Raw genomic sequence first — 16841 nt, forward strand, 5'->3', positions numbered from 1 at the left:
TGGTGGGCTGCGTCACCCCCGTCTCTCCACAATGGCACCCTCACCTGCTGCAGCCCCCACACCCAGGGCCACAAACTAACACACTGCCAGCCCCCCAGCTACGGTCCAGAGCTGGTGCTGCCACCAGGCCCCGAGCAGAGGGAGGGGGTCATCGCTCCCAGCTCCTGCCCAGCGCGGTGCAGGGAGAGACCGTGAAAGGCCACGCCCAGCGTCCCAGACCGGGAGCACTCACAGGCTGCTGATGCGGAGGCCACGCCTCACTCGGCTCCCGCGCAGGTGCAGAGCAGCCCTGGCTAACCCAGGAGGGCCCAGCCCGGGTCTGTGGGCAACTCCGGGCGTGAACGGTGTCTGGGAAGAGGCTCCGGGCTAATCCAGGCACAAGGCCTCTTGCTCAGCTCGCCCTGGCTTGGCGAAGGGCGATCCCAGCCCACCAGGCTGCTCCCTGGTTAGACTCCCGCGTCTGCTGGGGTGTGAGCTCCCGTCTAGGGTGTAGACAGATGGGAACTGTAATCACAGGTGATGGAGCAGCCAGAGAGGCCCACGTGGGGACCCCGAGCAGGGGCACCGACTGCAGCCTGGGCAGAGGGGAGCTGATGGTGATGAGGGGCCCATGGTGCCAGGGAAGCCTCCAGCAGAGAGGCCAATCTGCCCTTAGGAAGCTGTGAGCTGGGGGTTGGCCTGCCTCTTAAAATCCGTCTTTGTGCTGAATCAGGAGTTGGCCGGCTTGCAGCCTTCCCCTCCCAAGGTTTTGTGGCACACAGGGACAGCCCCACAAATGCCAGTCAGCCCGGGCAAAGTGCCAGGCTGAGCGTGGCACTCCCCAGTCGGTGGGAATAGGGCAGGCCGCACACAGATAGCCCTGGTGAGATGTTTTGCCACTGCCACTGCCAAGGCCTTGCGTCCCGCCTGGCTGGCCCCGCTGCCCTGTCCGGGCTGGGGCCCAGGCAGGCCGCACTGGGTCACTGGGGAAGCCAGGCTGGCAGCACACCCAGGTGCACGCAGTTGGCTGGGCAGCCGGGAGCGTTGTCCTCAGAGGCCAGGAGGTGCTGTGTGCTCTGCCCAAGGCCACACTGGCCTCCCCAGGAGGGCATCTCGGGACAGCGGCCAGCACTGGCAGGCTAGGACGGCGGTGAGTGGCAAGGGTGTGCGCTGGGAGGGCGGGCGATCTCACCATTTCTCCGCTCACACTAACAGCAACAGGACAGGTTGCTTCCGGCCCCTGGCTCTCCAGGTCTTTCTACAAGAGGCGGGGGTTGTTCCAGAGCTGTAGTTCTCACAGCGTGATCCCCGGAAATGCAGATTCTCAGGCCGCGTGGAAGACGCTCTGGTCCCGAGGCCCTGGGAGGGTGCGGTGGTCTGTTTGACACGCCCTCCTGGCCCACGTGGGAGAGCCACGGGCCTGCAGGGTGCTGGGGTTTCTTCCCAGGCGCGTTTTGGTGTGCACGGTGTAGAAGGCCCCACTCGGAGCTGGAGAAGTGAAGGCAGGCGGGGTGTGTCGTCAGCAGCAAAAAGGCCACCTCCCCTCCCCCGACAGCCACCTCCGGTGGTCCCCTTCACACCCAGCTCGGACGACGTCTTCTCTGGGAGATGGCCCACAGGCAGCCTCCCACCAGTTCTGCAGGTGGGAGGAGCTAAGCGGTCCCCACTGCCGCCCACTGCCTGTCCAGTGTGGTCCTAGGTGCCTGGTGCAGCCCAGTGTCTGTGGGTCCCTCTTGCCAAGCACTGACGCTGGGGGCAGAAGGGGTCATATTCCCCCAGGCCCCGCAACCATGGGCCACTGGGACTCTGCTTCCTTGCACCACGGGCTGTGCTAGCCCAGCCCTCCGAGGCCCTGCTAAGTGCCCGCCCACCCAGACAGCCCCACTGCCGACTGGGACCGCATGGTCCTCCACGCTGACCCAGGGCCAGCAGGGATGAAGACACACACAGCAGCAGCAGGCGGGGTGGGGTGGGGCAGGGCTCCGGATGGCAGGAGCAGGTGCACCTGCTTCCTCACCGCTCGAGGGCAGCGAACAGCACGAAGCCCCCCCTTGCCCGCCCACTTTCACGACTCAGCCCATCTTCCCAGAGGGGATGGCAGGCAAGAGAAAGCAAGAGTCGGGGTGATGGCTCACTCACCGGGGTGGCGGCTTCACCTCTGCTCCTTGGCCTCGTCTTCTACAAAACCCGGCTGACGGCGGCGCGTTGAAGGTGGGAACAAGCTAGCGCCCAGCACATCTCATGCCCACCGTGGGATCTCCTGGTCACTGGCCTGAGCCGCCTCTGACCTGAAACACCCAGGACAAGGCAGCCTCACGATGGCTCCCCTGAGCCCAGTGGCTCTCGGCACCTGCTCGGCCTCGAGTTCCCTCTGTGAAGTGCGTGGGCTCACCCAGATGGTTTGCCCCTCACGCCCCGCTGCTCCCCCCTCACAGGAGCCCCAGGGCTGCCAGGAGGAATGGTCACTCACGTCCAGGCAGGCCCCCAGCAGGTCTGCATTGGCAGCTCTGTGAGTCATTCATCCATGTGCTTGGTCAACCACGTATCAGGTCATTTAGCCAAGTGGTCTCAGCAAGCTCTGGGCCCTGGCTCCTTCCAGCCAGTGAGCTCAACAGAGAGAAAGAGCAGGGCAGGCAGGAGGGCGGCCCCAGGCCTCGGGGCAGCAGCCCCTGCAGGTGTGTGCCCCGAGCGAGCGGGAGGCTAACACACGGGGAGCCCTTTCTTGGCTCCCCAGCTGGGCTCTGGGCCAGGGCTGGCTGGGGACAAGGGTCGGGCAGAGGAAGGGTCTTGTCCAGGGTGGGTCTTCCCCTGTAACAGGTCTGGGACGCCCCCGAATGCAGCATGGAAAGGGGATCAGTCCGGTGGTACCCCAGACTATCAGACCTGGGAGACACTGCTAGACACACGGAGCCAGGATTCCCAGACCTGGGGATTCCTCTGACCACGAGATTTCAGAATGAGCTGGGGGGGCTGCCGTGGGGTGGGCAGTGTTTTGTTTTCGCGATCGCCAGCCCCTCACGAGATGGGACATATCAGCAAGAAAGAACCAGGAGTCTGCAGTTTCAGAATAAACGGTCATTCCTACACCCTCAGCTGGGTGGCCTCGTCCATTCGGCGCTGCCGTAACAGAACGGGTACCACAGGCTGGGTGGTTTCCACTCCAGAGATGGACCCATCGGCTCCCAGGTCTGGAGCCTTCTTCCTACGTCTTCCCACGGCAGAGAGGGCACAAGGGAGCCGGAGGGGCCAAGGGCATCTCTTCCCATGAAGCTGTCTGTCCACACAGCAGGTGCTTCCTCCGGGGCTGGCTCCCCTGTTGGGTGCTCCCCCTACAGCCCCCTCCCCGCTTCTCAATCTGGGTCCCACGCTCACGTTTCTAGGCCGTCAGTCAAAACGCTTCCTCCAGGAACGCAGAAAGCAAGACGGCTCTGAAACACCGGGAACCTTCTCCAGGAAAACCCACCATGAGCAGACAATGCTGCCAGCGCTCTTTCCCCCGCGTACTTGGTCAGAGAGCCCAGGCTCAGCGGAGACAGGCGGAACTGGCTTTGCAGGCAGGACGGCACGTCCCAGAGCAACGGGCCAGTGGCTACCCTGGACACGCACGCACCCAGGACCTGAATCAGCAGCTCTCCCACCAATAGTCCTGGAATGGAAACAGTCCCAGTGACCACCAGCCCAGTGCACTGTGGCAAAGATTACAGCAACGAGCCAACTCTAGCCACAGGTGACCCCGGGCGAGCGTGCTGTGTGTCTCACACAACCAGCTCATGGTGCTGGGAGATGTTCAGGGGGCAGGCGGCAGAGCGGGGGACGGCAGGGGCTGGAAGGGGGCCCCAGGGCACTCTGCGCATTCTGGCATGATTCCGTGTCTCGGCCTGGGTGCTGGTGACACAGTGACACTGGCGACACAGTGTGTCTGCCTTGTGAAAATTCGCTGAACACTTGGGTTTCCGCTCTTTCTTGAATCTCCGTTGCACCTCCATAAACTCCCCAAAAAGAAAGAAAGACAAAGAACAGGCAAAGAGATGCACAGAGCCATGAATCCGGCAGCTGCAGCTCTGGGAGCGCGCCCTGGACAAAGGTTGATGGACGCGGAAGCCCCAAGCCGCCTGGTTATTTAAGCACAGTGTGAAATGACAGCGCATTCATACAGCGGGATATGGACGCATGGACACAGGGCTGACCCCAGCCGCGCCTGCCGCCTCTGGCTGGCCTGTCTGCTCTCTGGAGGGGCCCAGGAGGGCTTTGCCGTCTCCCGGACGTCGTGGACAAGGGTGGGCACTTCACTGCAAAGCTGAGGTGGGTGGCTGGGGCACGGCCTTCTGGACTGGGGAGGTGGGGCAGACACAACGCAGGAAGTGCCGGTGGGGGCCGCTTGGGACGGCCAAGGACTCCCGCCAGGGGGTGCAGGGTCAGCCCTGCAGCTGAGGGTCCGAGCGCACCCTGGGGGCCACCTCTGCCTGCAGACCATCCCGACAGTGAGGTGCGCATGCAGGTGGGGAGCCCTGCTGGGAGGTGCTGGGTGAGCAGGCATGACGGCCAGAGGAAGGGGTCGCAGGTGACGGTCGGTGTCTCATCGGGGAGCAGGGGCCGTGGTGGGGTCCCGTGCAGAGAGCACTCCAGGTCTGGCGAGAACAGGGGCTTGGTTCCAAGACCCTCAGAGGCGTCTGCTGGGTGCCCAGGCGGAGGCCAGCCGCTGGCTCGCCTGCTCCCCTCTCGGGACCGCGCGCCACTGCAGACAATCAGACAAGGAGGCGGACAGCACACCGACAACTAGACACAGGCGGCCACAGGCTGGCCACTCGGGGACACGCAGGGGCCCTGCAGAGGGAGAGCGGACGAGCGGCAGGCACACGGTGGGGGGGGGGGGGGGGCACTGCAGAGAGCAGCCAGCGACCGCAGAGGGCGGCTGTGACCGGAAGCAGCCAGGACCACTGGCTTAGTCCGCAGAAGCCCCTGCAAGGTTCAAGATCCCCCCCCCCCCGGGTGCCACGTGCGAGTAGGAGTGGCCGGAGGGAGCCCAGAGCTCAGAGCGGTCGCGGGCCACCAGGCGAGCCTGGGTAGGGACCCGACCCTGTCTCAGCCAGCCACACCTCCACCGGCTGTGACTTCATCGGTGCGGAGAGGCCGGTCTGGCCTGCTCAGAGCGCGGTCCCGCGGGGCGGGGGTCCTGTCCACCCTCACCGGCGGCGAGCTCCTGCGCACCGGGCACTGCTGCGCTGCAGGCCGGGGACACAAGCGCAGCACGGCTCTCGCTGTCCCCCAACCGAGACGCCAGCGACCCAAATGCACAGGAAAAAAAAAGTGCCCGCCCACGGAGCAGGCCACGGACTTCCCGGAGGCGGTGGCGTTTCCACGGCCCCTGGGAGGAACAGAGGGGCTTCCGCTTGACCGAGAAGCAAGCCGGGGCCCAGAGACGCCTGGGGAGGGGCGTCCAGGGAAGGCGGCCCGGGCCTGGGAGGCTGCAGAGGCGCGGGGGCGGGGGCGCCATTGGACCCGCAGCCTCCCACCGTCTTCCCGCGCAGGGTTCACCCAACTCCAGCAGAACCCAACAACAAAAGTCCCGGGCTGCGGCCTCCGGGCGGCTCCCTGCTCCCGGACGGGCCCCCTCCCCGCGGCCTGCGCCGCCGCCGGCGACGGGCGGCCCCTTTAAGCGCCGGCCCCCTCCCCGCCCGGCCGCCACCGGCCCCGCGCGCCCGCCGCCGCCGGGACCTTTCCCCTACTTTCCAGGGCTCAGGCCCCGCCCCCTGGTCCCGACCAAAACACGTGCCGCCTCCCGGCCGGCGCGATCACGCCGCGGCCAGGCTCCGATCACGCGGCCCCTCGCGGCGCCCATTGGCCGGCCGCGCACGAGCCGCGCGCCGATTGGCTGGCGCCGGCCGGCCCGCCCCTGCAGGGCGCGGCGTATTTTGGTCCGCGCGGCGCCCCGCCCCCGCGGCCGCTCCCTCGGCGGCGCCCCGCCCCTCCCGCGCCGCGAGGGCCGCGCCGGGCAGACGGTGCGGGCGGGCGCAGCAGCTCCGGTCGCCGCCGCCCGCCGCCCACGTGCGCCGCGCTCGCGGCTCGCGGCCGCTTTGTCGCCTGCGACCGGCCGGCGCCATGCACACACCGGGCTCCGCGGGGCCGGGCGAGGCGCGCGCGGTGAGTGGCGGGGCCGGCGCGGGGAGGGCGCGCGCCCGAGCGGGGGGCGCAGCGCGGGAGCCGCGGGGCCCGGGAGGGAGCGGCGGCGGCGGGGCCGGGGCGGGGAGGGGGCGTGTGCCCGGCGCCGCCTGACGTGCGCTTTGTCTCGCGCGCGCGGCCGCCCCGCCCGGGCGCCGGGCTATTTCCAGCCATGACGTCAGCCGCGCCCTGTGAGGAGGGCGGCCGTGGGGTGGGGGCGCGGCCCGCGGGCGGGGCGAGGGGCAGGGGGCGGGGCGAGGGCGGTTGGCGGGAGCGCGGCACGCGGGGGGGGTGGGGGGGCGGGGCGGGGCCACGCCCGGAGGGGCGGGGCGAGGGCTGTTAGCGGGAGCGCGGCATGCGGGCGGGGTGGGTGGGGCGGGGCGGGGCCGCGGCCGGAGGGGCGGAGCAAGGGCGATTGGCGGGAACGCGGCATGCGGGCGGGGTGAGTGGGGCGGGGCCGCGGCCGGAGGGGTGGGGCCACGACAGTGGGTGGGGCAGGGGCGGGGCCGCGGTTGGAGGGGCGGAGCGAAGAGCGCTGGCGGGAAGCCGCACGCGGGAGGTGGGGAGGGCGCGGGCGGGAATCGAGGCCCGGAAGGGGCGCTCGGGGTGCAGGCCTCGCGGGGCGGGAGGTGCGGGCGCGTCGGGCTGGGGAGCAGCCGCCAGACCCAGGTGGCCAGTGCGGCTGGACAGGGCAGGGTGTGTCACCTGTTTGCTCCGGGACGACCCTCGGCACTGCGCGGGAAGCTGTGTGTCTGCACAGATCTGCAAGTCCTGGGAGCAGATCGGTCAGTGTCCCCGTGACTTCCCTTCTCCCCTCGGCCGGGCTGGCTTCCTTCCTCTCAGCCCGGCAAGTCTCGGGGCTGGAACGAGTGACTGCCAGGCTTGGCGTCTGCAGAGGAGCCGGCCGGGCTTGGTCCCGCGGCTGAGGGCTGGGCAGTGGAGGGGGAGCGCCCACACTGCGGTGCCTTCGCCAGCCACTTGGGTAAATTAATCATTTACCCAAGACAAAACGTGGACTTCGCAGCCGTTTGTAGGAGTCGGGGTTCCGGTGGAAATCGCGGGCTCGCCAAGTGCAGCCTTCAGGAGCTGGCTCCGGAGCCGAGTTGTCATGAGCTCCGTTAGCTAGCGTCTCCCCCCGGGACTCGGAGCTGCCTGCCGAGCGTCGCGTGCATGGCTCAGGTTCCCGGTGTGCCTTTCCACCTGGCCGGAACAGGTCTCCCTCCCGGGTTTGCCCCCGACCAATAAGCCCTTGTCTTGTGTGACCTTAGGTTGACATCATGGACATCTGTGAGTCGATCCTGGAGCGGAAGCGGCACGACAGCGAGAAGTCCACGTGCAGCATCTGGGGACAGACGGACATTGAAGCTGTGGAGGCTCTGGTCTGCATGAGCTCCTGGGGCCAAAGGTCCCAGAAAGGGGACCTGTTAAAGATCAGGCCCCTCACACCGGTCTCGGACTCTGGGGACGTCACCACCGTGGTGCACGTGGACACAGCCACGCCCGAGCTACCAAAGGACTTCCACTCTTTCTCCACCCTGGTAAGAGGCGGGGCAGAGCGGCGTGTGTGTGGAATGACCAGGACGGCCTGGTGGGCGTGCTGAGCTGGGGGCCGCTGGGCAGGTGCGCACGCTCCCTGTGGGGGTGGAGGGGTGCAGGAGGGTCCCCGCTCGCCCGCCACGGGACGCAGCCCGCAGGTAGACGGGAGAAACCGGCATTCCTCCTCTCCCTGGGAGCCTTGCAGTGCCGAGCGAGGGCCCCCCCCGCGACTCGGTGCGGGCCCGGCGCGCACAGGTGGCAGCTGGAGAGAGCTGAGTTGGGTTTGCCTTTAGGCAGCCTGCCCTGACACCTTTGCCTTTGTGCGGTGGCCAGCTTCTAGCGTGAGTTCGGCGCGTTACGTCGTGGCTCTTGGTGTTTGCTTTTGCCTTTTGCCTTGCTGCAGCTGGGAGGTTGCTCCTCAGCTGGGAGAAGCTGAGCGCCGTGGGCGGCCAACAGACAGGACACTGTGGTGTGATTGTCCCGGGCTGGAGGGGCGCGGGCTGGACTTGGTGGTGGAGAGGGCTGTGGCAGCCGTGGCCTGGCTTCCTCGGCCCCGGCCCTCCTGCGGGTAGCTGACGGCAGTGAGAATTTTTGGTGGGAGCGAAAAGACAGGTGCAGCTCTGGCAGTCAGTGACCATGCACTGATGAGCTGGGGGTGTGTTGGGTGTCTGTGTTCAGAACCTGCAGTCACTGTGAAAAGCGTTCACTTTGTAGTAAAATGTGCTTCCCCTGGAGTCCGAGTGCGTCAGTCGCTCATGTCAGTGCTGCGCGGTGTAGGAGCCGCACTGACATCCTACAACCGAGCACGAGCACGGGTCGGGAGGGGCCAGCAAGGTGGGGAGGGGCTGAGAGCCCCGTGCCTCTGCAGCCCTGAGGGCCTGGGGCGCCAAGCAGGCCCGGACCAGCCTCCTGAGGTGCTGCCTTCTAGAGGCAGTGGGGGCAACAGGGTCAAGTAAATCCCTTTTAAAAGTTACCCCAAGCAAAAGCAGTGGAGGATGGCCCAAATGCTTGGCCCCTGCACCCGCGTGGGAGACCCAGAAGAAGCTCCTGGCTCCTGGCTTCAGATCGGCCCAGCTCCAGCCGTTGTAGTCATTTGGGGTTGAAACAGCGGATGGAAGACCTCTCCCTCTCTCCCTCTCTCTGTAACTCTGCCTCTCAAGTAATTAAATCTTTAAAAAATATACTTAATCCAAACAACCTTTCCATATGGTACTTTTTTTTTTTTTTAAGTGCATCACTCCTCCTCAGAGCCCGGACCTCGTGGAGCCATCCGCCCGGACCCCCGTTCCTTCCCAAGTAGCTGACTCCAGAGCACGCGCGGTCATGGCCGTCCCGCCACCCTCTGCTGTGGCAGCCAGAGTGCCGAGCAGGGCTGCGGAGGGGGGCTTGCCAGGCCTGCGGCCAGAACCTGCGGAGCCCGCCCCTGGCGTCCCCTGCAGAGCCGTGGTGACGAGTGTGATCCGCCACACTGGAGAGAGCCCGGCTCCTGCCCACTGCGCCGCCGCCCACGCCCAAGAACAGCAGCTTTCCAACAGAAGACAAGGAGGGGCACAGCTTCTGGGGCATTCGGAAGCTTTGCAAGACCCGCGCCTTGCGGACACTTCGCTCAGCCCTACCTCGGCGCCCTGCGAGCCTTGCTTGCACAAGTCTGGTGGCTCCCTGACCAGCAGCAGAGGCCAGCAGGCAGGGTGGCCCGTGGCAGTGCAGACCTGCTCACCAAAGAATCCGGAAAATGACTTGCCAAGGAAAGCCACGCCTGTGATTACCGTCCCTGTCCCCAGCGCCCCTGTCCTTTGCCAGATGATCTCTGTGACGGGACCGAGTGGCGCGTTTTCAGCTTTTCTGAACGCCGCCCCGCAGTTGTCTTCGGGGACTGTCAAACCCATCCTACCCCAGGCGGCTCCCGCGCCCCAGCCCTTGTTCGTGGGCCCGCCTGTGCCTCAGGGAACTGTGATGCTGGTCCTACCCCCGGGCGCCCTGCCCCAGCCGGCCTCCTGCACGTCCAGCGTTGTGGCTGTCGGGAGCACCAAGCTGCTGCCTCTCGCGCCCGCCCCAGTGTTTATCACCTCCAGCCAAAACTGTGCCCCTCAGGTAGACTTTTCTCGAAGGAGGAACTACGTTTGCAACTTCCCAGGCTGCCGGAAGACCTACTTCAAAAGTTCCCACCTCAAGGCTCATCTGCGCACTCACACAGGTACGCCCGGGGCTGGGGGGGCCAGGGAGGCTGGGGCTAGGGAGTGCCCTGAGCTGTTTTCCTGAGGTTCCGAAGCGCGCCCGCCGTCTCGTCGGCACAGCCGTCTGGTTTTCCTGCCGAGTGGGGCGAGGGCACAGGGGTCTGGATGCTGGTCCTTCCATAGCCCTCCTGGGGGTCGTGGTGCCCGTTTTCGTTTTGTAGGAAACACCCATGCTGCTTTGCGTTCTAGGAAATGCGCAATGGCACTCACTGAAATGCCTTGTTGGGTGGCTCGTGGGCAGGTTCTGTCCAGACTGTAGACGCGTCGAACTCGACAGTATTCTAGACAAATAGTTTCCTTTCTTTTGAGGATGGAGAAATCTTCTATACAATATGTATCATATTGTCCATGAAATTAAAAAGAATTTATAAAAAAAAAATAGAAGGGGGAAATCACAACCACTCTTAATGATCTAAGAATTGCTTTATTGTCCAGTCAACTGTGTGTAGAAATATCCTCTTGGCCGTCCAGGGAGTGGCCAGTGGCCGCACGCACTGGAACCCGGGCTAGTGTCCACGGGGAACTGAGCTGTGCTTTGTCTTTCTTTGAAGTTTACATTTAAACAGCGCCCCGGGGGTGTGTCCAGGAGTCTGATGGGCGGAGGCCTGCGTGTTGCTGGCAGGGGGTGGGGGGGGTAAGGCGGGCAGCCTGTGAGCTGCGGGGGTGTGTCCAGGACTGATGGGCAGAGGCCTGCGTGTTGCTGGCGGGGGGGGGGGGGGGGGTACGGCGGGCAGCCTGTGAGCTACGGGGGTGTGCCCAGGAGTCTGATGGGCGGAGGCCTGTGTGTTGCTGGCGGAGGAGGCGGGGGGGGGGGGGGGTATGTTGGGCAGCCTGTGAGCTGCGGGGGTGTGTCCAGGACTCTGATGGGCGGAGGCCTGCGTGTTGCTGGGGGGGGGGGGGATACGGCGGGCAGCCTGTGAGCTGCGGGGGTGTGTCCAGGACTCTGATGGGCGGAGGCCTGCGTGTTGCTGGGGGGGGGGGTACGGTGGGCAGCCTGTGAGCTGCGGGGGTGTGTCCAGGACTCTGATGGGCAGAGGCCTGCGTGTTGCTGGGGGGGGGTGGGTACGGCGGGCAGCCTGTGAGCTGCGGGGGTGTGCCCAGGAGTCTGATGGGCAGAGGCCTGCGTGTTGCTGGCGGGGGGGGGGGGGTTACGGCGGGCAGCCTGTGAGCTGTGTTGTGTCGTGCGGTTTTAAAGGACCCTCCGGTTAAACAGTCTGCTCACTACACAGTGTCACCGTGACAGGTCAGCGGTTCTGCAGAGGGAGGTGGGAAGGAACTGCGCTGTTTGTCTACTGCTGGCGGCTTGCGTGAGGCCCAGGCCCTCCTCCTGGCCCATTAGAGAAGATGGGCCACTGGGCCCTGCTCGCCATGCATCCACCCTCACGGCCTGGGAGCCCTGCCAGGGCCGGCCAGAGCTGGTTCTCAGAATGTCGCTCCTTTTCCTTCCGTCCTTGACCCTCGTAGGCTGTTGTCTGTCTCTCTGTTCTTTAGTTGCTTGTATACTTGTCCTCTGTCCCCTGAGTGTGAATCCCTCGTGTCTCACACTCAGGCCTGATGCTGGTCAGTGAGGGCTGCGTCCTGCGTGCGATGGGGGTGGCTGGCCTGGTCACAGTGGGCGGGGCTCTGCTCTCGTGGGTGCGTGGCCTGACACCAGCTGCACAGGGGGCTGCAGATCCCAGATGGAAGCAGGGGTCGAAGGAGGTGTCACGGCTTCTCCAGCCAGCTTCCCTGCAGCCAGATGGTGTGTCTGGTCAAATCAAACATCCTCTCCTGTTAACCTCAGTGCTTCGGTTGAAAGAGCCATGACGTTGTAAAGCGTCCCCTCGTGCCACTTAGTAAACAGTTGGAGTTTGAAATAGAAACTTTTCTACGTTTACCCTGGGCACAATCACTTTTTACGTATTTCTACCAGTCTGAAAAATGTTTAAATTGGGGTCAGTGGAGGGAACGGATGAGAGATGTGCGATGTGTTGCGGACAAGTGGGGAGCTGCGCAGACCCCGTGCCAGAGGCCTGTTGGTGAGTCCAGCCCCAGGGCGTCCACTGAGGCAGTAGGGCAGCACTCTTGGCTGCTGTTGCGGTAGTAATTTATCAAGAATGAGGTTTATGTAGTGCCCAGTCGTCACCCCTGGGGGCAGCTGCCTTTCTAACAAAGCCCCCGCCTCCATAGCCTAGGAGTCCATCCGTCAGGGCAGGGCCTTGACCCAGTCGCTTCTCAGGGCCCGGCTCTCACGAACCGCGAACATAGACCTTGGGGGCTGCGTCTGCGGTGTGAGCTGCGGGCGACGTGCTCAGGCCCTAACAGAGCCTGCTGCTCACACACAGGCCTTCGTAGCCCGTGCTGTTAGTCTGGTTCATTGTAGTACTGCGTTTTCCTGTTAGTTCACCTCTGAGAATTGCGGATTTCACTCGTGGATGGAAATCGTTTATTTGCCTCCTGCTGGACCAAGTGCTGGGCAACAGCTTAACTGTGTGAAGATGGAGATGGCTGGATCGGTCATAATCCAGGGGAAGACGCGTCCTGGTCACGCGTGTAGTGTGCGGTTCACAGCCTGGCGGGAGAAGGGGTGTGCTCCTCTGCCCAGAGAGGCCCGCAGAGCTCTGCTGGGGGGGGGGGGCTGCAGAGCCCCCGGCCTCTGTGGGGAAGGCCCCCCTGCTCACCCCTGTACCTCCAGGAAGACACACGTGGGGTACTTACTGACGCTCCGAAACTTTGAGTGAATGACAGACATGCTTAAAGCGTATCACAAGAGGGTGCTTGGGTACTAGTTGGGTGTTGGAGGTCTCCCAGAGGCCGTGGATTAAATGTTCGCTGCCTGGAGTCAGTGCTGCTAAGGGAGTGGAAATTAATCCGAATTCTGTGACCTTGCATTGTGAACTTCCAAGACCATGAACTAAGCAATCCTTCCTTTATAAGTAGCCTGTCTTGGTGATTCTGTTACGACAGAAAGCGAAGTCATAACAGTGACTGTTCTCGTTAAGATTTATTTGTTTGGGCCGGCGCCGTGGCTTAACAGGCTAATCCTCCGCCTCACGGCGCCAGCACATCGGGTTCTAGTCCCGGTTGGGGCGCTGGGTTCTAGTCCTGGTTGCTCCTCTTCCAGGCCAGCTCTCTGCTATGGCCCAGGAAGGCAGGGGAGGATGGCCCAAGTGCTTGGGCCCTGCACCTGCATGGGAGACCAGGAGAAGCACCTGGCTCCTGCCTTCAGATCAGCGAGATGCGCCGGCCGCAGCAGCCATTGGAGGGTGAACCAACGGCAAAAGGAAGACCTTTCTCTCTGTCTCTCTCTCTCTCACTATCCACTCTGCCTGTCAAAAAAAAAAAAAAAAAAAGATTTATTTGTTTGAAAGACTGAGTGACAGAGAGAGGGAGAGACAGATCATCCATCCTCTGGTTCACTCCCCAAAGGCTGCAGCAGCCCGGAGTGGGCCAGGCTGACGCCAGGAGCCTGGAGCTCCATCCGGGTCTGGCACATGGCTGACAGGGCCCAGGCATTTGGGCCGTCTTCCACCACTTTCACGGGCACGTCAGCAAGGAGCTTGATGGGAAGCGCAGCAGCCAGGACTGGCACCAGCAGTCTGATTGGCAGTGCCGGTGCCCCAAGTTGATGGCTTAACCTGCCGCACCACAGAGCCGCCCCAGCTGTTTGATTTCTGACCCCTCTGTTTTGTAACCGATCTGTTTGTCAGTGACGTAGGAGCTGCAGAGATGGACTGAGTGACTCTGAGAGGTCGTGTAAGTCCCAGAGAACATTCTGGAGGCGCAGTTCATCCTGCAGGGATGGGCATTGCCCCCCTTGAGAGCGTCCCGCCCCAGTTCCAGGAGATGTATTTTCACCGACAATACCTTCCTAAGATGAGGCTGGTTGCATCCCTCTGGCCCTGGCGCGTTGCCCCTAGGTCGTGCGTCTTGGCGGCTGTCCGGCTGTGAGTGAGCCAGTGCCGAGTTCAGACCTCACTTTCCTCCAAGGCTTTGCTGAGCAGACTGAAATGAACCGATCCGCGAAGGTGCTGAGCGTCTGTGTCTTCTCGCCTCCTAGGGGAGAAGCCGTTCGCCTGCAGCTGGGACGCCTGTGAGAAGAAGTTCGCCCGCTCCGATGAGCTGTCCCGCCACCGCAGGACCCACACGGGAGAGAAGAAGTTCGTGTGCCCCGTGTGTGAGCGGCGCTTCATGCGCAGCGACCACCTGACGAAGCACGCCCGGCGCCACATGACCGCCAAGAAGGCCCCCGGCTGGCAGGCCGAGGTCGGCAGACTGAACAGAGTCGCCTCGGCAGAGAGCCCCGGGAGCCCGGGAGCCCCCACGCCCACGCCAGCCTCCGCCTGAGGGCGGGCCAGCGCGGCCCTGGGCTTCCTGTCCACAGAGAAGGCCCTGGACTGAGGGAGGCCGGGGGGCTGGTTCTCTGGAGAGCGCGTTAACTTTGCTTTTCTGGTTGAGACCCTGTTCAGTATCTTTGTAGTTTCAGAAGGTTTGGTTTTTTTTTAAGGAAATGGAAGAAAATTTTATAATTTAAATCACCAGCATTCAGACAAACATTTTGGCAATAAAGTTTACAAAATCTGGATTTTTACAACCTTTCTATTCATGTTTTGTAGAAGCGAGACAGGGTACTAATTTTATACTGTTTTTTATAAAAATATTTATATTGTTGGTGCTCAGATGACCAGTTCCTAGGTGGACGATTTTACAGCCTTCTTTTCATGTTTAGTAACACGTTTTTGTAATAACCCTGCTTTTTAGTAAACTCAGCACGTTATTCAAAAAAAAAAAAAAGTTGTTACTGGGATTTCTAGATCTGAGAATTGTTGGAATGAAAACTGGTTGAAGAAGAGCCTCTTAGAGAAAAGGGGGAAATTGCGTTCAGTTTCCCACAATATTTCCAAGCAAAATCCCAGGCAGCCATGCCTGTTGACCAGAACCGGGCACCTGTGGCTCCCAAGGACGTGCTGGGCAGGCTGCCCGCGAGCCGCTGGCCTGCACCCGAGCAGGAGCCACTGCCGGATCTCGGCGTGCGTGCCGTGTGTCTCCTGGGCCCGCTCCGTGTCCTGTGGCACCTGGGGTGCCACAAAGAGGCTGCCGACCCGGAAACCCAGCTGCCCCGTTGGTTGTCAGTTGACTTCCCTGTCCTGGGTCCTGCGTGGCGGAGAATGAGGAAGCGTGTGTGCTGCCGGGTGAACTTTCCGCAGAGGGCGCTCGTCTGAGATGAGCGGGCAGACAGCTCTGCGGCGCTGGCTCCTTTGTTCAGCGGGAGAAACTGTAGGAAAGGCAGGTGTAGCACCGCTGCCCTTCGTTTTCTGTGAAGGAGGCTTGGGTCAAACGGAACAGTATTCGGCGCGGGCTTTTCTGCCGCCCACCCAGAAGGGAGGCCCTGGGCTCCACGGAGCAGGTGTCAGCGCATGCCCTAGAAATGCCAGGCTGGCCTCCCCGGGCCCGCCGACCCCGGCTTTAGCTGCATATTGGGATTCTGGCAACAGTAAATGCAGAAACATCGGGAACGTTGCCCTGCCTCGGCGGCCTGAGGGTGCTGTGTGCCGTGTTTAGCTTCCATCTCTGTCTTTTAGTTGTTGGCAAGGTGGGTTTTGTGTTCAGGTCTTCGTGGTCTGATCCAGCCCTCACCACGCTCCGTGTGTGATCTGATGCTCATTAAGTTGCCCCCTCCAATATCAGCTGCTCTGGGATGCTCGTGCGTGGGTGGATGTGTTTTGGGGAGTCTTCACATTTCTGGATGCCTCCCTGGGTTGAATGTCCTGTTGTCTGAGATGCACACAGTTGCAGGCGCCCCGTGACTGTACACAGCTCGTGTTTGCCCTGCTGCCCCAAACCTGTGTCCAACTCCATAAAAATCAGCATAAACGTTTTTGACAACGTGTATGTCATAAATGGCATTAAATTTGGATATTTTTCCGTGTGCAGTCAGTCCTGGCGTCCTGGTGGGTAGCTCACGGTCTTTGAGCGGCTGCTTGTCACATAGAGGTCACTCTCGGACAGTGTCGTGTCTACATTCTGTAGGATGGCTTTGATGTACGCTTCCACTTCTTGATGAGATTTAGTGACATCTTCTGTACGCAGTGCCCTCCTTGCCCCCCCACCCCACCCCCGTTTGTCTGTGGGAAGATTCTAAGTTGGAAAGCAGTTCCTGCCTGAAAGATCTGCGCACCAGAGCCCTTGTCGGGCGGCCGGGCGCCTCGGCTGCGGGCCGTGGGCGCTGGAGCCGGGCGCCACGCGGCGGGTTCCCCTCATGCACTTTATCGCTGGAGCAATTGTGCTTGATCGTTTTTGACTCTGAGCCTTTTAAGTAGTTTCGATAATAAAGTGTAGACTGTTTCATAATTATGTTTTATGTAACAGGCTTATTATTTAAATGGGTATGTGTAATGTCACTTTTTTCTTGGAATCATATAAAACTTCTTTGATTTGCAAACTGGACCTGTGTGCTGTGTCGTCTGACTGCCCGGCGTCTCTGGAACCGAGGTCTGCCCGGCTCACCGCTGGCCCCACCTGAACTCCCCGCCCGGTGTCCTGCTCCCTAGACTCCTCCCGGGGTTGGTTCTGAAGGAGGCGTGTGAGGCGGCGGCCACTCGGGCGGGCCTGGCTCGGGGTCACTGCCTGAGAGAGCTGCTGGGGAGAACGGGGGTGTACCTTGGCTCGCCAGCCCCACGGCTTGGGCTACCCGGGGAGAGGCAGGCGGCGAGCCGGGAAGCAGAGACAGCTGGGGCCCAGCCCTCCCCAGGACCGCCTCCAAGGGCACTCTCCCACCAGGCCCCCTCCAGTCACCACCCGTCAATTCTCGGGCCTGTGGGGGACTTCGGAACTACCACCCAGCCATGGCAGCAGCCTGTGACCTTGTAGGTTGTTCTCCTGTGCCAAGAGCGACGGGCAGAGTTGGACTGAAGAGGTACGCTGGAAGGGCCTCCCTGGCTCCACCCCCAGCCA

At 62.8% G+C, this 16841-nt stretch overlaps 1 protein-coding gene across 2 annotated transcripts; it reads left to right on the forward strand.

The window, feature by feature from the left end:
• Positions 1–6042: 6042 nt before the first annotated feature.
• Positions 6043–16293, forward strand: KLF11 (KLF transcription factor 11). Of its 2 annotated transcripts, none has more exons than XM_062208943.1 (4): positions 6043–6120; positions 7407–7676; positions 8905–9868; positions 13948–16293. In XM_062208943.1, exons 1-4 carry the CDS (start codon positions 6079–6081, stop codon positions 14232–14234), a joined length of 1563 nt encoding a protein of 520 aa, XP_062064927.1. In that variant the 5' UTR covers positions 6043–6078; the 3' UTR covers positions 14235–16293. The 2 variants fall into 2 exon arrangements, with proteins under 2 accessions (XP_062064927.1, XP_062064928.1); XM_062208944.1 differs by lacking the exon at positions 6043–6120 and adding an exon at positions 6905–6923.
• The last annotated feature ends 548 nt before the right edge of the window (positions 16294–16841 follow it).

The sequence above is a fragment of the Lepus europaeus genome, chromosome 13, assembly GCF_033115175.1.
Source record: "Lepus europaeus isolate LE1 chromosome 13, mLepTim1.pri, whole genome shotgun sequence".
Taxonomy (NCBI): Eukaryota; Metazoa; Chordata; class Mammalia; order Lagomorpha; family Leporidae; genus Lepus; species Lepus europaeus.